The 24,879-nt window shown below is 45.8% G+C and overlaps 1 protein-coding gene across 1 annotated transcript in view; it reads right to left on the minus strand.

Annotated features, from left to right (window-relative positions):
• NABP1 (nucleic acid binding protein 1) overlaps positions 1 to 18,751 on the minus strand; it is a 31,941-nt gene extending 13,190 nt beyond the window's left edge. The window contains exons 1-3 of the mRNA XM_073645752.1: positions 18,224 to 18,751; positions 17,921 to 18,059; positions 7,416 to 7,487 (exon numbers count right to left, since the gene is read on the minus strand). Coding sequence (XP_073501853.1) covers positions 7,416 to 7,487; positions 17,921 to 18,059; positions 18,224 to 18,314 — 302 coding nt within the window. The 5' untranslated portion in view covers positions 18,315 to 18,751. The remainder of the gene's footprint in view (positions 1 to 7,415; positions 7,488 to 17,920; positions 18,060 to 18,223) is intronic.
• Between the last annotated feature and the right edge of the window lie 6,128 nt (positions 18,752 to 24,879).

Here is a 24,879-nt window from a genome sequence, read left to right on the forward strand (position 1 = left end):
TTTTTTGCATGGTTACAGCCTGCATAGCATAGAGGTGCTGCTGCATCCCTATGCTATACAAGCAATCAGCCTGCAAAAGATGAAAGTCTCATAGTGGGACAATGTGTAAAAGTAAAAGACAGTGTAAGAAAGTGGAAAAAAAAAAAAATGGAAAAAATAAAAAATATACTGTACTCAAATAATTTAAAAGAAAATACACGTTTGGCATCGCCGCATCTGGGACGGCCTGACCTATAAAACTTTCCCCACTAGTTAACCCGTTTAGTGAACATGGTAAAACAATAAATAAATGATGAAGCAAAAAAAAATTAAATGATGCTTTATCATCATACAGCCAAACAAAAAAATGGAATAAACCGCGATCAAAAAGACGAATGTAACTAAAAATGGTACCGCTGAAAACGTCATCTTGTCCCACAAAAAAGCCGCCATACAGCTCCATCAGCCAAAAAATAAAAAAGTTATAGCACTCAGAATAAAGGGATAAAAAAATATATTTTTTTTCTATAAAAAATAGTTTTTATTGTGTAAAAGCGCCAAAACATAAAATTACTATATAAATGTGGCAAATTGTTGTTTTTTGTTTATTCTGCCTCCCAAAAATCGGAATAGAAAGCGATCAAAAAATGTAATTTGCCCGAAAATGGTACTAATAAAAACGTCAACTTGTCCCACAAAAAAAACAAGCCATCAAATGACTGTCGGACGAAATATGAAAAAATTGCAAAAAAAAAAGAGAAAGAAAAAAAAAAGCGTGTTTTAGTTTGTGACAGCTGACAAGCAGAAAAACCCAATATGAATCTGGCATCGCTGTAATCGCACCGACCCAAAGAATAAAGTCGTCTAATCACTTATACCACACGAGGAACGGATTAAAAAAATGAACTCTAGGATTAGGGTCGGTGCAGCTGCATTAGGGTCGGGCAGGGGTTAGGATTTTTTCAAAAGTAAAGAAAAAAATAAATAACGACGATATGGCGACTAGTGCCTAGCGCAAGTGCTCACTACTTGAGTTTGCATCGGGTGCTCAGGTATGCACCAAGTATCGCGGGTGCTCAAGTGACATGCTCGAGCCTCCGCCCCATATGCTTCATGGATATTTTACAGCCAAAAAAAACCTTGCGGGGATTACCTGCCATGCACGAGCGATCCCTGCATGTTGTTTTGGGTGTCTAACAACCCTAAAACATGCAGGGCCTCCAGCATGTCACTTGAGCACCCGCGATACTTGGTGCATACCCGTGTACCTGACGCAAACTCGAGCAGCGACCACTGGCGCTCAAGACTAATGACAACTTATTCAATGTGATAACCTAATGTTATCAAATTCTGTCGTACATCTGGGTTAAAAATGTTCACTATATCCCTTAATAAAATCATTGAGGGGTCTAGTTTCCAAAATGGTGTCACTTGTGGGGGGTTTCCACTGTTTAGGCACATCAGGGGCTCTCCAAACGCAACATGGCGTCCGCTTTTGATTCAAGCAAATTTTACATTCAAATAATCAAATGGCGCTCCTTCCCTTCCGAAGCCAGCCGTGTGCCCAAACAGTGATTTTACCCTACATAAGGGGTATCAGCGTGCTCAGGAAAAATTGCTGAACAAATTTTGGGGTCCACTTTTTCCTGGTACCCTTGTGAAAATAAAATTGGGTCTAAAGTAACATTTTTGTGAAAAAAGTTAAATGTTCATTGTTTTCTTCCACATTCCAAAAATTCATGTGAAGCACCTGAAGGGTTAATAAACTTCTTGAATATGGTTTTGAGCACTTGAGGGGTGCAGTTTTTAGAATGGTGTCACTTGTGGGTATTTTCTGTCATATAGGCCCCTCAAGGTCGCTTCAAATGTGATGTGGTCCCTAAAAGATGGTTTTGTAAATTTTGTTGGAAACATTAGAAAATCGCTGGTCAACTTTTAACCCTTATAACTTCCTAACCAAAAAAAATTTGGTTCCAAAATTGTGCTTATGTAAAGTAGACACATGGGAAATGTTATCTATTAACTATTTTGTGTGACATATCTCTCTGATTTAAGGTCATGAAAATTCTAAGTTTGAAAATTGCAAATTTTCAAAATTTTCGATTTTTTCACAAATAAACGCAAGTGATATCGAAGAAATTTTACCACTATCATGAAGTACAATATGTCACGAAAAAATCTCAGAATCAGGGGGATCCGTTGAAGCGTTCCAGAGTTATTACCTCAAAGTGACAGTGGTCAGAATTGTAAAAATTGGTCTTGTCATTAACGTGCAAACCACCTTCGGAGGCAAAGGGGTTAAATGACAAGTTCAGTCTGGTGCAGTTTCTGAAGCATTAAAATGGGTACTTACATTTAACCCCCTTACTGACATTGTCAGTAAGGCTGGCGTCACACCAGCTCATGGCATCCGATGCAATATGCTAATGACCCTCGGCTCCTGCTCTGCTGCGAGCTGGAGCAGAGTGTCATGCTACTGTGTTCTCTAGCGTGAGAGGAGCGCAGCACAGCTGCAGAGGAGACGGAGAAAGTAATTTCTCCATCTCCTCCATGGCCTGACTCGCCGTATATCGGACTACACTGAGCTGACATGCAAGTGCAGTCCGATTTTTCCTCGCACCCATAGGCTTGCATTGGCGAGTCTCGCACGATATAAGCGTACAATAGCAGCATGCTGCGATTTTGCACGCACGCCAAATACGCCTGAGAAATTAAACGGTGATCTGAGCTGGCCCACAGAATAACACTGGGCCGCGTTCAATGCAATGTTTTATCACATAGCACTTGGCCGTGTTATATGGCAGTGTGACTCCGGTCTAATACGTATCTGCGCCCTGGGCCTATTGGACCAGGTACGTACTATTACGCACAATGTGATCGCGCCCGCACAGAAGCTGCTGGGTGTGGCACCGCTGCCGGCACATTAACCCCCAAAATGCTGCGATCCAAGTTGATCGCAGCATTTCCGAGGCAGGCAGCGGTAAGAGCGCCCCTCTTATCTTGTTTGCAGGGTGTGTGCTCTGGTTCCTGATTGTTGCCATGATTATCCAAAGTCGTCATGATGACATATGGGTCACCAGGCATGAGGAAGTTAAGTACACTGTGCACGTTCTACCCAACTTGTGTCTGTAGGGCTGACAGCCTGCATAGCATAAGGATGCTGCTGCATCCCTATGCTATACAAGCGATCAGCCTGCAAAAAATAAAAGTCCCATAGTGGGACAAAGTGTAAAAGTAAAAGACAGAAGAAAGTGAAAAAAATATGAAAAGATACTGTACCCATACATATTACGAAAAAAAAAAAAGAAAACAAAAACAAACCAATAAAAGTACACATATTTGGTATCGCCGCGTTCGAAACGAACTGACCTATTAAACTGTCTCACTAGTTAACCCCTTTAGTGAACACTGCAGAAAAAATAAGAAAACAAGCAAAAAATGATGCTTTATCATACCGCCAAACAAAAATCGAATAAAAAGCGATCAAAAAGACGAATGTAAATAAAAATGGTACCGCTGAAATCATCTTGACCCGCAAAAAACAAGCCACCATACATCTCCATCAGCTGAAAAATGAAAAAGTTATAGCTCTCAGAATAAAGCGATAAAAAAAAAAAAAAAAAAATACTGTCAAAGCACCAAAACATAAAAAAAAAGCCACAACAATTCCTAAATTGTTGGTTTTTGTTTACTCTGCCTCCCAAAAATCGGAATAGAAAGCGATTAAAAAATGTAATTTGCCTGAAAATGGTTCCAATAAAAATGTCAACATGTTCCACAAAAAACAAGCCCTTACATGACTGTCGGCCAAAATATGGAAAAATTATTGCATAAACTAGTCTTTGAAAACAAAAAAAAAAAAAAACACTTTAGTGTGTGATAGCTGTCAAACCTGAAAACCCGATATGAATCTGGTACTGCTGTAATCGCACCGAGCCGAAGAATAAAGTCGTCCAATCACTTATACTGCATGAGGAACGGTGTAAAAAAAATAAACGATAGGGTTAGGGTTCTTTAGGGGTTGGGATTTTTTCCAAAGAAAAAAAAATTTATGATGATATGGCGACTAGTGTTGAGCGCATGTGCTTACTACTTGAGTTTGCATCGGGTGCTCAGGTATGCAGCAAGTATCGCGGGTGCTGGAATGACATGCTTGAGTCTCCGCCCCAGATGTTTCGCGGCCGTTTGACAGCCAAAAAAGCCTCGTGGGGATTGCTTGCCATGCACGAGCGATCCCCGCATGTGGTTTTTTTTTTTGGGGGGGGGGGGTGTCTAACCACCAGGAAATATGCGGGGCAGGGCCTCGAGCATGTCACTCGAGCACCCGCGATACTTGGTGCATACCTGAGTACCTGATGCAAACTCAAGTAGCGAGCACTTGCGCTCAAGACTAATGACAACTTATTCAATATGATGACCTAATGTCATCAAATTCTGTGTCGTACCTCTGGGTTCCAAATGTTCACTATACCCCTTGATAAAATCCTTGAGGGGTCTAGTTTACAAAATGGGGTCACTTGTGGAGGGTTTCCACTGTTTAGGCGCATCAGGGGCTCTCCAAACACAACATGGCGTTCGCTAATTGTTCAAGCAAATTTTACATTCAAAAAGTCAAATGGCGCTCCTTCCCTTCCAAGCCCTGCCCCCAAACAGTGGTTTTCCCCCACATATGGGGTATCTGCGTGCTCAGGAAAAAATGGACCCCAAAATTTGTTGTGCAATTTCTCCTGTTACCCTTGCAAAAATAAAAAAAAAAAGTGGGTCTAAAGTAACATTTTAGTGAAAAAAGTTAAATGTTCATTGTTTTTTTCCACATTCCAAAAATTCCTGTGAAGCACGTGAAGGGTTAATAAACTTCTTGAATGTGGTTTTGAGCACCTTGAGGGGTGCAGTTTTTAGAATGGTGTCACTTTGGGGTATTTTCTGTCATATAGACCTCTCAAACTCACTTTAAATGTGATGTGATCTCTAAAAAAAATGGTGTTGGAAAAATGAGAAATCGCTGGTCAACTTTTAACCCTTATAACTTCCTAACAAAAAAAATAAAATTTTGGTTCCAAAATTGTGCTGACGTATGCCAGAGAGCCATGCAAGAGGAGCACGGCAGCTGCATTCACTGTGTGCTCGTATCAGCCGAGCGCCTTCAGTGATAGCATACACTTCTATGCATTCACCACAGGGTGGAAGCACCGGCCGCTAAACTTCTTTTATACTTATTCTTTGTACAGTAGCAAGAGAGGCAGCATTTGTCATCACTGCTCTTGTGAAGCTCGGAAATGGTTAAAAAGCAAGGAAAACTCTGCACAGACCATTAAGGATAGGCAATAACACAGGCATCCAAAATAAACCCTGCGTAGGTGATTACAGATGAACGCAGTCACATTGATCAATAAATGTAAGCCCCCCATGCTGCACCAATTCCTAGGGTCATTATGGTTGTACTAGTTAGTTAACTTCTACCAGTTATCAAGGAGAGCTGTCGTGTAATCATGTAATGAGGGAGTGGGGTTACATAGCACAAGCTTTATATAAAAAAAATGAATAAGGATTGACGAGACCCAAGGGCCTACTCTGGTAAGGCCATGTTCACACGTTCAGTATTTTACATTATTATTTGTAGCCAAAACCGGGAGTGGAACAATCAGACGAAAAGTATAATAGAGAAACGTGCACCACCAGGTCTTACCTTACAAATACTAATGAGAGATTAAATTACTGATTGCGTGAACATTAGGGTTGAGCGAGTATATTCAGTCCGAATATGCTCGGGCCGAGCTCCGAGTATTTATAGCTGCTCGGTGATATGGTTGAATTGCTCCCGTGTGCATGATTTGCAACAGTTTGACAGTTTTATTACATGTGAGGAATATGTAAGAAATAGACATTCCTCCCATGTAATAAAGCTGTCAAACAGTCGCAAATCATGCACACAGGAGCGATTCAACCATATCACCGAGCAGCTGTAAATACTCGGAGCTCGGCCCGAGCATACTCGCCGAAAGGGTTAATAGAACATACTCGCTCAACACTAGTGAACATGACCTACAGAGTGGGCCATTTATATGGATACACTTAAATTAAATGGGAATGGTTGGTGATATCAACTTCCTGTTTGTGGCACATTAGTATATGGGAGGGGGAAAACTTTTCCAGATGGGTGGTGACCATGGCAGCCATTTTGAAGTCGGCCATTTTGGATCCAACTTTATTTTTTTTCAATGGGAAGAGGGTCATGTGACACATCAAACTTATTGAGAATTTCATAAGAAAAACAATGGTGTGCTTGGGTTTTAACGTAACTTTATTCTTACATGAGTTATTTACAAGTTTATGACCACTTATAAAATGTGTTCAAAGTGATGCCCATTGTGTTGGACTGCCAATGCAACCCTCTTCTCCCACTCTTGACACACTGATAGCAAAGCCGCAGAAGAAATGCTAGCACAGACTTCCAGTATCCGTTGTTTCAGATCCTGCACATCTTCACAGCATAGACAATTGCTTTTTAAAGCTAAGTTAAAACCCAAGCACACCATTGTTTCATTGTTTTTCTTATGAAATTCTCAATAAGGTTGATGTGTCACATGACCCTCTTCCCATTGAAAAAAAATAAAGTTGGATCCAAAATGGCCAACTTCAAAATGGCCGCCATGGTCACCACCCATCTGGAAAAGTTTTCCCCCTCCCATATACTAATGTGCCACAAACAGGAAGTTGATGTCACCAACCATTCCCATTTAGTTTAGGTGTATTCATATAAATGGCCCACTAATAAATAAAAAAAATATATTATATATATAAATTTCATCTGCACCATCTCATTGAACAATAATGATTCAAGTAAAATCCATTTTTTTTTTTTTTTTTAAACATATAGCTGTCATCCAAGTTATACGGTCATGTGCACAAGCCCTTAAGCAGATTAGCCAGAAGATTAATGCCACATCTGCAGGAAAATAGCAGTTTTTGCGAAGTGACAGGTTCCCTTTAAAGACTATACCTGCTCAGCACACTAGTTTGGCTATTTCTGCAACTCTCATTGCAGTGTGGAAAGCTGTGCGAATATGCCGCCAGTGCTTGGTTTTCCCATGGATGCAGTGGACAGTGGCCATCTCAGAAGACCGGTGGGGTGTCCAGAGACCCCTATTCTGCTCTCTAGCGGGACCTGCATTTCCTGCAGATATGTCAGAATTGAGAAGAACCTCTTCTGTTACTCTGTTATTCCGAGCATTAATTCTATTGTATAATACAACTTACTATAATGGATGATAAACCAATCATAAAAGTCTCTGATCTGAGATCATTAATGCAGTGTATCCAAACCCGCTTGATTATGAAAGAATATGAGGCACATGCACCAAAATGCTACAGAAACGCTGACAGGACAGAGAAACCCGGTGAGGGCATCAGGTGACAAGGACAAGCACGGTACTCACTCTCCGATCTTCTGCAACTCCCCTCCTCTGCCGCTGTACAGCGTTAGGCAGCCTTTCCACATTGAAGCATACCTTAAAAACAGAAATGTTAGATATTTATGTTCAGAAACCAGAAATTAATATAATTACATCCTTGTAAATACCAACACCTGGATTGCATCCCATTTCTAAAAGGGAGTTTCTTCCTCTGGGTCCAAATCCAGTGTCTTAAGTGGCCACCAGCCGGGGTCTAGTTCTGACAAGTGTCTGGAGGGCTCAGGCACTAAGGGTGACAGTGTGGCCTCTTATCACTCATTATAGGCAGTTTATTATGGGCAAAGCCAAGTGCATGGGTTTGTCTGAGCAGACAAATATCATCTCCCCTACCATCAAAAGGACACGGAGATGTGTACACATTACAGGACTCAGATGTTCTACAGTCACATGATGACCACCAAGCAATCGGGTTCATGTAGACGACAAGCCATGTGCAGCATGTAAGAAGAAACAGGGCATGTGTGCAGCATACAAGAGGCAGGGGCTGTGTGCAGCATGTAGACGACAAGCCATGTGCAGCATGTAAGAAGAAACAGGGCATGTGTGCAGTATACAAGAGAGGCAGGGGCTGTGTGCAGCATGTAGACAAGCCATGTGCAGCATGTAAGAAGCAGGGCATGTGTGCAGCATACAAGAGGCAGGGGCTGTGTGCAGCATGTAGACGACAAGCCATGTGCAGCATGTAAGAAGCAGGGCATGTGTGCAGTATACAAGAGAGGCAGGGGCTGTGTGCAGCATGTAGACGACAAGCCATGTGCAGCATGTAAGAAGCAGGGCATGTGTGCAGCATACAAGAGAGGCAGGGGCTGTGTGCAGCATGTAGACGACAAGCCATGTGCAGCATGTAAGAAGCAGGGCATGTGTGCAGCATACAAGAGAGGCAGGGGCTGTGTGCGGCATGTAGACGACAAGCCATGTGCAGCATGTAAGAAGCAGGGCATGTGTGCAGCATACAAGAGAGGCAGGGGCTGTGTGCAGCATGTAGACGACAAGCCATGTGCAGCATGTAAGAAGAAACAGGGCATCTGTGCAGTATACAAGAGAGGCAGGGGCTGTGTGCAGCATGTAGACGACAAGCCATGTGCAGCATGTAAGAAGCAGGGCATGTGTGCAGTATACAAGAGAGGCAGGGGCTGTGTGCAGCATGTAGACGACAAGCCATGTGCAGCATGTAAGAAGCAGGGCATATGTGCAGCATACAAGAGAGGCAGGGGCTGTGTGCAGCATGTAGACGACAAGCCATGTGCAGCATGTAAGAAGCAGGGCATGTGTGCAGCATACAAGAGAGGCAGGGGCTGTGTGCAGCATGTAGACGACAAGCCATGTGCAGCATGTAAGAAGAAACAGGGCATGTGTGCAGTATACAAGAGAGGCAGGGGCTGTGTGCAGCATGTAGACAAGCCATGTGCAGCATGTAAGAAGCAGGGCATGTGTGCAGCATACAAGAGGCAGGGGCTGTGTGCAGCATGTAGACGACAAGCCATGTGCAGCATGTAAGAAGCAGGGCATGTGTGCAGTATACAAGAGAGGCAGGGGCTGTGTGCAGCATGTAGACGACAAGCCATGTGCAGCATGTAAGAAGAAAGGCATGTGTGCAGTATACAAGAGAGGCAGGGGCTATGTGCAGCATGTAGACGACAAGCCATGTGCAGCATGTAAGAAGCAGGGCATGTGTGCAGTATACAAGAGAGGCAGGGGCTGTGTGCAGCATGTAGACGACAAGCCATGTGCAGCATGTAAGAAGCAGGGCATATGTGCAGCATACAAGAGAGGCAGGGGCTGTGTGCAGCATGTAGACGACAAGCCATGTGCAGCATGTAAGAAGCAGGGCATGTGTGCAGCATACAAGAGAGGCAGGGGCTGTGTGCAGCATGTAGACGACAAGCCATGTGCAGCATGTAAGAAGAAACAGGGCATGTGTGCAGTATACAAGAGAGGCAGGGGCTGTGTGCAGCATGTAGACAAGCCATGTGCAGCATGTAAGAAGCAGGGCATGTGTGCAGCATACAAGAGGCAGGGGCTGTGTGCAGCATGTAGACGACAAGCCATGTGCAGCATGTAAGAAGCAGGGCATGTGTGCAGTATACAAGAGAGGCAGGGGCTGTGTGCAGCATGTAGACGACAAGCCATGTGCAGCATGTAAGAAGCAGGGCATGTGTGCAGTATACAAGAGAGGCAGGGGCTGTGTGCAGCATGTAGACGACAAGCCATGTGCAGCATGTAAGAAGCAGGGCATGTGTGCAGTATACAAGAGAGGCAGGGGCTGTGTGCAGCATGTAGACGACAAGCCATGTGCAGCATGTAAGAAGCAGGGCATGTGTGCAGCATACAAGAGAGGCAGGGGCTATATGCAGCATGTAGACGACAAGCCATGTGCAGCATGTAAGAAGCAGGGCATGTGTGCAGTATACAAGAGAGGCAGGGGCTGTGTGCAGCATGTAGACAAGCCATGTGCAGCATGTAAGAAGCAGGGCATGTGTGCAGTATACAAGAGGCAGGGGCTGTGTGCAGCATGTAGACGACAAGCCATGTGCAGCATGTAAGAAGCAGGGCATATGTGCAGTATACAAGAGAGGCAGGGGCTGTGTGCAGCATGTAGACGACAAGCCATGTGCAGCATGTAAGAAGCAGGGCATGTGTGCAGTATACAAGAGGCAGGGGCTGTGTGCAGCATGTAGACGACAAGCCATGTGCAGCATGCAAGAAGCAGGGCATATGTGCAGCATACAAGAGAGGCAGGGGCTGTGTGCAGCATGTAGACGACAAGCCATGTGCAGCATGTAAGAAGCAGGGCATGTGTGCAGCATACAAGAGAGGCAGGGGCTGTGTGCAGCATGTAGACGACAAGCCATGTGCAGCATGTAAGAAGAAACAGGGCATGTGTGCAGTATACAAGAGAGGCAGGGGCTGTGTGCAGCATGTAGACAAGCCATGTGCAGCATGTAAGAAGCAGGGCATGTGTGCAGCATACAAGAGGCAGGGGCTGTGTGCAGCATGTAGACGACAAGCCATGTGCAGCATGTAAGAAGCAGGGCATGTGTGCAGTATACAAGAGAGGCAGGGGCTGTGTGCAGCATGTAGACGACAAGCCATGTGCAGCATGTAAGAAGCAGGGCATGTGTGCAGTATACAAGAGAGGCAGGGGCTGTGTGCAGCATGTAGACGACAAGCCATGTGCAGCATGTAAGAAGCAGGGCATGTGTGCAGTATACAAGAGAGGCAGGGGCTGTGTGCAGCATGTAGACGACAAGCCATGTGCAGCATGTAAGAAGCAGGGCATGTGTGCAGCATACAAGAGAGGCAGGGGCTATATGCAGCATGTAGACGACAAGCCATGTGCAGCATGTAAGAAGCAGGGCATGTGTGCAGTATACAAGAGAGGCAGGGGCTGTGTGCAGCATGTAGACGACAAGCCATGTGCAGCATGTAAGAAGCAGGGCATATGTGCAGTATACAAGAGAGGCAGGGGCTGTGTGCAGCATGTAGACGACAAGCCATGTGCAGCATGTAAGAAGCAGGGCATGTGTGCAGTATACAAGAGGCAGGGGCTGTGTGCAGCATGTAGACGACAAGCCATGTGCAGCATGCAAGAAGCAGGGACGGCATCTCCTGCCACAAGCCGAAGACTGCGCGGCATCTGGCCACTCTCTGGCAGATATGTTGTCTAGACAAGCGACTACTGCACGTCTCGATAAGTCCTTAATGGAAGCTGAAATCACTTAGGGACTCAGCTAGTGTTAATGGAAATATAAGAATGCCACTTATTTTATTTTTTCAGATAAAGCCAAAATCAGCATGATTTGGTGTAAATTTGTTGCGGTGGATTTCTCTGCAGCCTTCAACAGAATTTTGTTGAAAATTTTTGAAAAGGTCTGCAGCAAATCCACAGAATATAATGTCTGCGAAACAGCACATTTCTTCAGATTGAAACTTGCCCAATCGCAATCAATAGCCCTCAGGGTACGTGCGCAAGATCAGTAATCGCTGAGGATTGGACGTAGCGCACTTGCACTGCGTGCAACCCGCAGCGGCCAGATGTTACAGCACAATGGATGGTATTTCAAGAAATCTCATGCCCACTATGCGTCTCGGTGCACCTGCGGACACGGACATGTGTCGCATCTTTCCAGACCGCAGGATGACAATTTCTCTTGCAGAGATATTAGTCTCTGCAAGAGAAATTAAATCACTCTAATGTATAGGATGCGGTGAATCCGCATGGTTTAATGAACACACCTGCGTGCAGCACTTTGGACGCAGCCTAAAGTATGCTGTGTTCAAAACGCTGCCAATACAGACCATGTGCACATACCCTAAAAGGGAACCTGACAGCAGGATTTCTCTCGATTAACTAATTACAGCACTGCATTGGTCATTAAAAGCCATTTTCTAGCAATCTTAATGTTAAGGAAAAGTTGCCAGAGTAATGGGAAAAAAAAAATCTTGTGTTTCTTCATATTCTAATTACGGTAGTTTGACTAGTCAGACAGGCGAGCACCAGCTAGCCGATATCTAGCCCACAGAGGCATGGCTATAATATCTGTAGTGCCGAGTCTCGCCACTTCTTACATAACACAAGTGCCCGGTGCCCGCTCTATCTGCCCATGTGCCACTGCTCTCGCATTACACTGTGCAGAGCTGAAGTCTGAGCGCTTCCCTCTGCAGAGGCAGAAGTTGACGGAACATGCCACTACCTCTCGGCTCAGCACTATCACAGCGCAGCACATCTGTACTCCATATTACAGAGGGAGTCGCTTTGCTAGTCTGCACAGTGTGACACCAGGACCGTGCATAGCCAAAGCCATGGCAGCCGCCAGTAGTGTGTGTAATTTAGGAAGCATTGAGGATGCAGAGAGGCACTATAGAAGGTATAACAAAGCCTGTGGGGGAGATACCGGCTGACTGGGCTGCTCAGCAGCTAAGGATCGCCTGTCTGACTACTCAAACTAATGAGAATATGCAGTAACACAAGATTACAATGCTGATTTTACCATTATGCTGGCAACTTTCCCTTAATATCATGGTTACATGATGAATGTAGCAGTATAATTAGTTAATAGGGGGAGGAGGGTGTAAATCCTGCTGTCCGGTTCCCTTTAAACACAGAGGTGTCCAGTTGTACACCTGTCACACACACCATATACCGCACGGTATAGTGTGACACTTTGCCTACGTCATACCTCTGTACAGAGCCTTAAATAGTTCTAAAAGTCATGCCAAAAAAAGTGTTCATGCAATATCCTCGCTATAAAAAGTACACGCAGAGAGACAGTCATAGCAGGTTCTAGAGCAAATAACACAGGCTTCTCTCTTCTGATTGTCGTACAGGGCAGCACTGAACAATAAGCCATTCTTCTGCGCAGACCGTGTGCTTCGCTTGCACTGTGAAACATGTACTAACTCATGCCAGGCTGCCAGAATAGGCGAGCCAGCTACAACATCGCTCACCGTGTTTGCTTATGGGAACGCTAAAAGGAAGCAGTTGTGCTAGATCCGGTTTAGATGACCATCAGCAACCACTAGCTGCAACAAGCAGCCCTAGAAGTGATCACATGCAATACCTCGGTCATGTTTATCGCTCAGCTTGGTTAAAGATAACCTGTCATGTTAGACATGTTGTCTCATCTGTTAGTGGCGCATTATACAGAAGATTATCACATGCTAGATAGATCGGTGGGATGTGACTTAGTAAAACGTGTATTCATTTTAAGGTGATGTGCACCCATGGGCTTATAAGGTCTCATGCCCACCCACCCAGCTGAAGGAAATCTGAGCCAAAACAGTAATGAAAATAGATCCTTTTTTTGTATATGAGAATAATCTCTGATGTCTTAGTGAGAACTATGTGGCACTATTAAAAAGGTGAAACATTTAAAAACCACGGCAGGCCCCACCAGCCACACAGAGTGGTAGGCGGGCCCCACCAGCCACACAGAGTGGTAGGCGGGCCCCACCAGCCACACAGAGTGGTAGGCGGGCCCCACCAGCCACACAGAGCCAGCTACTCCACTAACTTTACCTCGTCTAAGTCACACAGTGCATAAAGGTCTTCAATGTTCTGTTGTCTCAATAACTGCAGAGATCCAAGCCTCCTCTGGAAATGGCATCAGTACAAAATCGGTGCGCCATGAACTTCTTGGCAAGGTGTCCATCCTTACATCACTGAGTGTCAGATGGAATAGTGTAAAGCCACCAGCACTAGACAGGGGGCAGTGGGAATGTGATCTTCTGGATGAATGGGAAAATATTCCCACAAATTCAAAAGAAAGTGTTATAGAAAATGTTCCCAGAAGAGCACAAATTATTTTAGCAGCAAGTATGAAGGGGGGGCCTCCATCTCCTTATTACTGACTATGGATGTAAAAATCGGATGTCATAAAAGCTCCTGTAGGTGTAATGTGTAGGGGACCCAATACATGTGTCCATCTACAGCGGGCCTCCTTTATTTTAGGACAGCTCACCCAACTAAGGAGGATCAGAGACGTATACATTGGGGAATTGTCATCTGTGCGAGGTTTTCCCATATACCAATAGTCACCCAGCAGATCCTGATACTTCAGTGTTGGTAGAAGCCAGTCTATTAAACAGATCTTTCCTTCACAAGATTCATGCTGCACAAGAAGCTGACTTCATAGGAAAATACCTTGGGGAAATTTATGAACACTGGCATCTTAGTAACTGCAAGTAGAGCTGTAACGTGATGGCAGCACAATATCAATTTCCATAATCTAAACATAATGATTATATTAAAGAGTTTTCTGGTAAAAAAGAAGGAACCTGCACTGACAGTGATACGAGTGGAGCGGTGGGGCACATGCTTGGACGCCGCTGCCCATTCAATCTCTATGGGCTGCTTGGTGTCGTCCTCTGTTTTTCTCAGAAGCCCCTTAGAAGATGAATGCTCCAATGCAGTCGAGTATTGGACCTGACACTCCATTGCAAAAGTGCCCTTTGTGCCGATCAGTGCAGGTCCCAAAGTCGGACCATCGCTGATCAATAAATCACCTATCCCTTCCAGACCCCTTTAAGTTCTGCATTACAGTTCTGCCCAATTTCTATAAACATGTCTACTAAATAGCTATACGCGAGTTAAATCCTCCGTGTTTAGGGTAAGCAACAACGTCATCATCCAGGACGACAGCAGGAGAGTTCTCTGCACTCATCCATTTACAGGCACTTTATTGCAACCATGACCAATAACCTGTTGATGATGGGATAGGGCGATAGAGGGAATAAAAATTCCCCAACAGCACTATTGATCAGAGTCCATGCACATGACATGGTCGAGTGCAAAATCCCCTATGGCAATACACAAAGTCCTAGAGAAGCACCGGTACTCTGTGCCATTGTGCAGAGCCTCCTTGAAAAAGTGTATTTCCTCCTAGGAAAGAAAAAGTGGAACTGTCGCCCATGACATCCAATCAGGTAGCCATTGTCCTCCCCCAAGAGCCTCTCAACAATTACAGGTGACACTTGATCGGTGGCAATGGGCAACTGCTCCTGGTTACTTCTGCAGCAATGTTCATGGGGTAGAAGACCTGCATAATAGGACATGGGGTGAACACGACAAACTCCTACAGACTGCGTGCTTCCATATAGAAGCAAGTACTAAGCAGGAGCTTAAATATACATAGCAAACTATTCATTATAAAATCTAAAAAAAAAAAAAAAAATCCTAAAGAACATTTAGTTGGAACCATAGAGTTCCCCTATAGAAGGGTTTTCCACTTTTAGAAAAGTGAAACCCAAACGATTCCTGCAATGTAAAATTATAAATCCAAGTACTAGCCTCCCCCGCTCCAGTCTATGTGCTAGCTGCAGTGGGGGACTAACATTAACAGCACACATCACCACTGCAGCCAATCACTGGGCAACAGCGCAGGGGGAGGAGAGTACTATCTGGCTTTGTTATTGTACATTCCTAGAATAATTTGGGGGTCCACATTTCTTAAAGTGGAAAGCCCCTTTAACTTTAAGCTACACCCAAAATAAATGCAAAGGTAAAAGGATAACCAAGTTATTTGCACCTTTCAAACTTGGGCTCCATTCACATTATGTTTCTGCCTCCATAAGGGGCTCCCACCTGAGTTTTGGATGTGCGGTCCTGGCTTATTTCTACAGTTATAGCAGCTTCAACCTGAAGGCCAGTGAAAAGGGGTACAGGTGGTACCTGACAGAGGCAGTCAGAAGTCCAAAGCCTGCAATTTTGGACTTTTTCTGGTGGAGTCTGCCTTTTATGCCAGACACAGAATCATTGACTACTGCGCTATTGTGTCCGGCATAAAACAGACAATGTCAGAAAAAGAGCAGACTTTGGATACAGTTTGCCTCATTATAAACAATGGATGAGTGCAAATCCCATTTTTCTGGGCATCATATGACCGAACCTGATGGGACAGCAAATGAGGCAGAGACATGGGGGTCAGTACATCAAAGTGTTTACAAAAAAAAAAAAAATGGAGTAAAACACTTAAATTGTGCAATTTTTTTAAAATTTTACGTTATACAAAAATTTAGACTTTGGGCGTTTTCAGGTCACCTCTGCCGCAGTGGGTGGAGCATGGGTGGGCAGGGGCGAGGCAACACCCGCCCGCCTAATTCATGACCAGACATGGCGTAAGGTGCGCTAGAAATCTTGCTCCATTCTCTGACTGGAGTACATTTTTGGCTGTGGTGCACGCCACATGTAAAGATGCGTCCAATTCATTAAGTGCGCCTCTTCATGAATCAGGCTCCACTTACTACACCTCGCCCCTTCATTAAAGAAGCTGTTTAGTTCTTTAACATTGATGGCCTATCCTTCGGCTATGTCATCAATGTCTGATTAGGAAGAGGGGGTGCGACACCCAACATGCTTGCCGATCAGCTGTTCCCGGTGTCGGCAGCAGCTGAAACTGACCAGTTACAGAGCAGCTCCGTCTAATGTATAGTGGCCGCGGGTGGATGTGCAGTACCTGGCCACGGAGACTATACAGTAGACGGAGCTGCGTTGTTCAGCTCCGTAACTGGTCAGTTTCAGCTGCTGCCGACACTGAGAACAGCTAATCGAATAGGTACCAGGTGTCGCACCCCCACTGATTACACATTGATGCCCTATCCTAAAGATTGGCCATCAAAGTTAAAGTAGTGGACAACCTTTTTAAGGTTGAAATGCACAACACCAGTCTTAAAGGAGTTATCCAGTCTTGAGGTACAAGTCTACAGTCACTGACTGCAGACTTGTGAATCCTCACATCGCGTGCACTATGAGGATTTTCCTGTGCCGGCAGCGGTCGGTCATGTGACTATAAGTATGTGATTTGCATACTCCTGGCCACACAGACTACACTGTTTCCGGTTGCGCTCAATACACTTGCATTGAGAGAGGCTGTGCCAATCTAGTTGGCACGTAACCGCATGTATGGAAATTGTATACTGGCAGTCATGAACCCACCGCCAGAGAATCTTCACAACGCACACGATGTGAGGATACACAAGTCTGTAGTCACAAAGGTGACTGCAGACTTGTAGCTTAAAGGGAACCTGTCACCAGAAAACACGCTCGTAATCTGCAGGTTAATAACGTTACTAACCTGCCCGACGCCTGCGCGTAGCTGAAAGCTCCGGGGAGAACATTAACTTTATTCCCCCCGGCAGCATTCAGGTTTCAGTCACCCGGCAGCTGTAACTGCGCCCTAGGCCCCGACTGACACAGGCTGTACATTAGGGTCTGCAGCGCGGTTACAGTCATTGCTCTGTATTCTCAGAGCAGTGACTGAAACAGAATGTTGCTGGGGAGAATAAAGTTAGTTTTCTCCCCAGAGCGTTTGGCTACATGCAGGCGCCGGGCAACATAATAATGAAGTTAACCTGCAGATTATCCCCATGTCTGCAAGTCAATAGCGTTTTTTGCTGGTGACAGGTTCCCTTTAAGACCGGACAACCCCTTTAATGAATAGAGCCCATAATAGGAATCTAACCTAATATGGTTCAAATAGGCCAAGTGCCCTGCACAGGTAGCGTTGGTCCTAGCAACTTTGCTTTTAGGCCGCCACACGACCCAGAACAGCTTTTCCTGTAGCAGCACACGACGCGAGCCTTGTGTGAAGGGGGCTGGCTGACTCCCTGCTCATTTCTATAGCCATGTCAGCCCACTTTCCTGTGTATGCATCAGGTGTGACAGTAGGGACGCGTCTCAGCCATTGAAACCAGCAGTCAGCACCTTTCAAGAACACAGGACACGCTGAACTGGGTCCATCAGGACCAAGAGTGCAGATACCAGCACCAGGATGGAGCGGCTGCTGGAGGAGCAGGCACCTCGCCTACCTATATTGCTATATTGGTAGCTTATGTGACTCACTAGATAAAGCAGATTTCTAGAGGATTTTCCTTGCCAGCCCCTTAGTTCCCCCCATGAATGTAGGTGTTGGCGGCCACGTCCCAGCCGCACGTCCATCAGCAGCCCGTGACCGCCTAGTTACATCACATACCCTCTTGTTAAGCGAATTATGTCTCCCGACTGAATAAGGCTTCCAATTTCATCCCACACTGAGACTGTGATGCTGCCCGTTTTATCTGCCACTTTGCAGGACCTCACTTCATGCCCATCTTTAGTTTTTGTAACTCTGCCTGTGTGAGAGATTGAAATGGGAAACAAAACTTGAATTTAGTCATGAAAAAAAGACAATTGAGATCCCCAGAAGAGACCTGGTGTAATATCAGGGCACAACAGCCAGCCATGCCAGCTGTGCCCACGTGTCTGCCAGCACTCCCCGGCCCTGCAGCCCACTTACCTATCTCCAGGACAATAAAGACGACATTTAAGTTTTTCTGCCCGGTCTTAATGTCCTTAATGGACACGTATGAGTCGTTTGGCCCGTTCATGGTGATTTATGAGCAGCACAAAGCATTACTTATTGCAGGGGCGTCTCTAGGAGCAGCTCTGCTGACAAACGCACTGTATGCACGTGGGCTAGGACCCTCCGCAGCCGATCACAGGTGCTGATCTGCCACCACTAAAAGGGACTAATTCAAAAGTCCGGGCAAAAATGCCTCCAGAATATAGGTCAGGACTGTTCCGAGGAGCACAGTGCTGCCCCTTAGTGGCAGAGCTAGGTCAGCGCTCGTCGCAGCAGTAAGGGTCACCTATAAGAGCGACAAAATCGGGCTGTCTGCCGGCAGCACGAAGCAGCTAATGTCGCATATTTGCCCCTTTCGATGTTTTGTGCCCTCTAAACCTGTTGTATTGCTAACACAACCTCACACGCAACCTCCTTTCTCCGCTCCACACAAATGTCTGCAAACATGTGCAGCGCAGCCGGACTTTTATATGTGGGTTGTACCATTGCAACATTTCCGAGGAGGAAACATTCTGCGATAAGAATGGCTTCTCGCGGGTTTCTTTAACGCGTATTAAACAGAACTAGTCGCCTTTCTGTATTAATATTTCACTCACCACTATTCTCATAATCGTTAACACTTTGACAAGCAGTATGTTCACAAACGTAGCCTTAGGTGCGGCGACCGAGTGAATGGAACAGTCCCCGGCATCTGCCTGTTCTTTTCTAACGAGTGTACTGAAATCCTTGAGTCTGATTGGTTAGTCGGCGGCAAAGAGGCGTGGCTACTAGTCCTTTGTCCTCTGACTCCTGGTTCAGTCGTTCTCATCTCAGTCAGGGTGCGTGGCGGATGTGCGGCGCTGCAGGCTGCAGGGCCCCGGCGGGGCGGCTAGTCACTAACGCCCCGGTGCTGTGCGTTATGTGACAATGGTCTGCACGTGTGGACTTACTCCTAACCCATTACATACGTGTAATACCGCATGAATGCGCGGGCACTGTGTGACTTGGGCGTTACATTACCCAGTATATTGACCACATAAGGACTGGGGGGATTGGATTTTTTGTGCCTTTGTTCTTTCTTCCAAGAACCTAAACTGTTTCATTTTCCATCCACAAGACGTATCAGAGCTTTTTAACCATGTAATGTACTATAAAATAGGAAAAAGACTCTGCGGGATGAAAACAAATGCAATGCTGCCATTTTCTTGAGGGGGTGTTTTTTTTTTTTTTGTTACATCAGTCATTATATGGTTAAAAAAAAAATGTCTCTTCTGCCGCCTGGTTCTCCGTATTAGAACGATTCGTGACTCGACACTTGCTGGGTTTTTCTCTTTAATTTAAGTGGTGAAAAACCAATGCAAACGTTTGTAGTGAGCAGAATATGGGCTTTTCTATCGCCATTTCCGAGACCTATTTTTCCGTTGAGGAACGCGTGCAAGGACTTTGTCTTTTGCGTGGTGAGCAGGCAATTTTATTGATGGTGTTTCGATCTTTTTTTTTTCCTTTTTACCTCAATTCGGCCATTAACGATTTTTTTTCTTATTACTTTTACCGATTAACTTTATATTTTAATAGACCGGATGCTTGTGGATAGGGCAATAACAAATAGGCTTATTTTTTTAATCTCTATAATTTTATGAAGGAAAAGTATTAAACGGGTTGTCCACTACTTTCACATTGATGCCCTATCCGTAGTATAGAGCATCAATGTATGATCCGCCGGGGTCCTGCATCCAGCACCCCTGTCGATCATCTGCTATCGGTGTCGGGGGGCTTCCGGACGCAAGTGCTTACCTGCGGTGCTTGGCCGTCCGTCTGTAGTGGCCGCAGCAAGGTACTGCACATCCGCCTCCCATTGAATTGAATGAGAGGCGGATGTGCAGTAACAAGCGCCGGTCACTACAACTTGATAGCCAAGCACCGCAGGTAAGGACTTCCGGCCGCCAGCACCGATAACAGCTGATTGGCGGGGGTAACATGTGCAGGACCCCGGGCGATCATACATTGATGCCCTATCCTAGTCTATATGCTGCAGTACCACAGTATTTCAGTTTATAGTGAAAATCTCATGAAGCTCAGCCTATGGCTAGGGCCACACCAGCTTATTTTCTCAAATAATTTTTTTTCTCCAACCTTTTTCATTATGTCAGTCCATGGAAATCAGACAGCACTCAGATGGCATCCAAGTGCAGTTCAATGTATTCCACACACTTATTGACTTGCATGGCTGAGTGCGATCTGTATATCAGATCCACCGCCGCATGCAACAATTTTTTTTTTCCCCCAGGCTCTTTCCAAGAAAAATCGGACAAGAGCACGGCCCAATAGAATAACATTGGATCACACTAGAACAGGGTAGTAACAACAACTCTCATCAGAGCTGCTGACTCTACTCTGCGCTCACTGGGATTCAGCGGCTCTGATGAGAGTTGTCACTACCCTGCGCCTGTGAATTGCTGTTCTTTTCTGCTATTCACAGACGCCGGATGCAAGGAATGTGAGTTACATCGGAGGAGCTTCGTGGGAACATCTCTGATAAATTGGTGAACGAGGGATAGTGTGGGGAAGTCTTTATTCGAATAAAGTATTTATTTTTTTGAGTCACTGGGTTAGTAATGGGGGTGCCTCCACCCCAATACAGTTAATCCCTGTGGTGAAGCAAGGAGATGTCCGTGCACCACCGCTTCCTGTTCTACAGACAGCAGGTTGCTTTAACCCCTTCACCCCTGGGCCATCTTCCATTTTTGCGCTTTTGTTTGTTGCTCCCCTTCTTCCCAAAGCCATAACTTTTTTATGTTTCGGTCAATATGGCCATGTGAGGACTTTTTTTGCGGGTTGAGTTGTACTTTTGAATGACACCTGTAGATAGGTGTTACATTATACTGTAATTCTGCCTGTGATGATAATGAAATGACTTCTTAATATGCATCTCTACAAAATAGAAAGTGTCAGGTCATAAGGGATTGGTTGGTTGAGTGGGTTGTATAGGATTTGGGGGCCCACCGAGGAATGGCGAAAGGAATGGAGGCGTACACAGCATTCAGTTCAGTAACAGCTTTACTCATGTAGTGGCAATATGCTTAGTGGTTAAAGAGTCTTAGAGTAGACTACGGCTTGTTATAAATCGAGGTAGTCCGTTGTAATTTGAGTGCTAGCACTTCTGACATTCCTCACAGCTTGCTGGCAATCTCTTCAGCGCCCCCTACTTTACTCTGGCGCATCCAACAAATGAGTGTAACCACCCAAAAATAGAGTAGCCATAAACCACAGATTAATGATAAAAAATAACAATATTAAAAAGGTATATACACTGCTCAAAAAAATAAAGGGAACACTCAAATAACACATCCTAGATCTGAATGAATGAAATATTCTCATTGAATAATTTGTTCTGTACAAAGTTGAATGTGCTGACAACAACATCACACAAATATCATCAATGGAAATCAAATTTATTAACCAATGGAGGCCTGGATTTGGAGTCACCTCCAAAATTAAAGTGGAAAAACACACTACAGGCTGATCCAACTTTGATGTAATGTCCTTAAAACAAGTCAAAATGAGGCTCAGTATTGTGTGTGGCCTCCACGTGCCTCTGTGACCTCCCTACAACGCCTGGGCATGCTCCTGATGAGGTTGCGGATGGTCTCCTGTGGGATCTCCTCCCAGACCTGGACTAAAGCATCCGCCAACTCCTGGACAGTCTGTGGTGCAGCGTGACGTTGGTGGATGGAGCGAGACATGATGTCCCAGATGTGCTCAATCAGATTCAGGTCTGGGGAACGGGCGGGCCAGTCCATAGCTTCAATGCCTTCATCTTGCAGGAACTGCTGACACACTCCAGCCACATGAGATCTGGCATTGTCCTGCATTAGGAGGAACCCAGGGCCAACCGCACCAGCATATGGTCTCACAAGGGGTCTGAGGATCTCATCTCCATACCTAATGGCAGTCAGGCTACCTCTGGCGAGCACATGGAGGGCTGTGCGGCCCTCCAAAGAAATGCCACCCCACACCATTACTGACCCACTGCCAAACCGGTCATGCTGAAGAATGTTGCAGGCAGCAGATCTCTCTCAACGGCATCTCCAGACTCTGTCACGTCTGTCACATGTGCTCAGTGTGTACCTGCTTTCATCTGTGAAGAGCACAGGGCGCCAGTGTTGACATTGCCAATCCTGGTGTTCTGTGGCAAATGCAAAGCGTCCTGCATGGTGTTGGGCTGTGAGCACAACCCCCATCTGTGTACGTCGGGCCCTCATACCACCCTCATGGAGTCGGTTTCTAACCGTTTGTGCAGACACATGCACAATTGTGGCCAGCTGGGTGTAATTTTGCAGGGCTCTGGCAGTGCTCCTCCTGTTCCTCCTTGCACAAAGCCGGAGGTAGCAGTCCTGCTGCTGGGTTGTTGCCCTCCTACGGCCCTCTCCACGTCTCCTGGTAGTGCCTCCAGCCTCTGGACACTACGCTGACAGACACAGCAAACCTTCTTGCCACAGCTCGCATTGATGTGCCATCCTGGATGAGCTGCACTACCTGAGCAACTTCTGTGGGTTGTAGAGTCCATCTCATGCTACCACAAGTGTGAAAGCACAACCAACATTTAAAAGTGACCAAAACATCAGCCAGAAAGCATTGGTACTGAGATGTGGTCTGTGGTTCCCACCTACAGAACCACTCCTTTATTGAGGGTGTCTTGATAATTGCCAATAATTTCCATCTATTGTATATTCCATTTGCACAACAGCATGTGAAATTGATTGTAAATCAGTGTTGCTTCCTAAGTGGACAGTTTGATTTCACAGAAGTTTGATTTACTTGGAGTTATATTCTGTTGTTTAAGTGTTCCCTTTATTTTTTTTTGAGCCGTGTGTATATATTATTTTTATTATCATAGCACCATTTATTCCATGGCGCTTTACATGTGAAAAAGGAGTATAATACAAGAACAATTACAATAATATTGAACATAATGTGACAGCGACTGGTACATGAGGAGCGAGGACCCTGCCCACGAGGGCTCACAATCTACAAGGGATGGATGAGGATACAGTAGGTGAGGGTAGAGCTGGTTGTGGAGCGGTGGTTACTGCAGGTTGTAGGCTTGTCGGAAGAGGTGGGTCTTCAGGTTCCTTTTGAAGGTTTCCACAGTCGACGAGAGTCTGATGTGTTGGGGTAGAGAGTTCCAGAGTAGGGGGGAAGCACGGGAGAAATCTTGTATGCGATTGTGGGAGGAGGAGATTAGAGGGGAGTAGAGAAGGAGATCTTGTGAGGATCGGAGGTCGCGTGCGGGTATGTAACGGGAGACTAGGTCAGAGATATATGGAGGAGACAGGTTGTGAATGGCTTTGTATGTCATGGTTAGGGTTTTGAACTGGAGTCTCTGAGCAATGGGGAGCCAGTGAAGAGATTGACAGAGAGGAGAGGCCGGGGAATAGCGGGGGGATAGGTTGATTAGTCGAGCAGCAGAGTTTAGGATAGATTGGAGGAGTGCGAGAGTGTTAGAGGGGGGCCACAGAGCACGAGGTTGCAGTAGTCAAGGCGGGAGATGATGAGGGCGTGCACTAGTGTTTTTGCAGATTCATGGTTGAGGAATGTGCGGATCCGGGAGATATTTTTCAGTTGGAGTCGGCAGGAAGTGGAAAGGGCTTGGATATGTGGTTTGAAGGAGAGTTCAGAGTTCTGGGTTACCCCAAGGCAGCGAGCTTGAGGGACTGGGGAGAGTGGGCAGCCATTGACGTTGATAGATAGGTCAGTTGGGAGGGTTGAATGAGATGGCCGAAAGATGATGAATTCTGTTTTGTCCATGTTAAGGTTTAGAAATCTGGCAGAGAAGAAGGATGAAATAGCAGACAGACAGTGTGGGATTTTGGTTAGTAAGGAGGTGATATCAGGTCCAGAGAGGTAGATCTGTGTGGCATCAGCATAGAGGTGATAATGAAAGCCATGAGTCTCTATGAGCTGTCCCAGGCCGAAGGTGTAGATGGAGAAGAGCAGCGGTCCTAGAACTGAACCTTGGGGGACACCGACAGATAGGGGGAGAGATGAGGAAGTGGTGTGTGAGTGGGAGACGCTGAATGTCCGGTCTGTTAGGTATGAGGAGATCCAGGATAGGGCCAAGTCTGTGATGCTGATAGATGAGAGAGTCTGTAGTAAGAGGGAACGGTCCACTGTGTCAAAGGCAGATGACAGGTCTAGGAGGAGGAGGACAGAGTAGCGTAGCTTGGATTTGGCGTTTAGTAGGTCGTTGGTGACTTTAGTCAGTGCAGTTTCAGTAGAATGGTGCGGTCGGAAACCAGATTGTAGGCGGTCAAAGAGGGAGCAGTTGGAGAGGTGGGAGGACAGTTCAGAATGGACATGTTGTTCTAGTAGTTTTGAGGCATAGGGGAGAAGTGATATGGGGCGATAGCTAGACACAGAGGATGGGTCAAGGGAGGGCTTTTTGAGGATGGGTGTGATTGAGGCATGTTTGAAGCATGAGGGGAAGACACCAGTTGTTAGTGACAGGTTGAAGAGGTGGGATGAAGATAGTGGTAAGGTTTGGGACGAGGTGGGACGGGATTGGGTCAAGTTTACAGGTGGTGAGGTGTGATTTGGAGAGTAAGGAGGAA

Source organism: Phyllobates terribilis, unplaced genomic scaffold, assembly GCF_046119375.1.
Source record: "Phyllobates terribilis strain yellow unplaced genomic scaffold, ASM4611937v1 Scaffold_9__5_contigs__length_417890890, whole genome shotgun sequence".
In the NCBI taxonomy this organism is placed as follows: Eukaryota; Metazoa; Chordata; class Amphibia; order Anura; family Dendrobatidae; genus Phyllobates; species Phyllobates terribilis.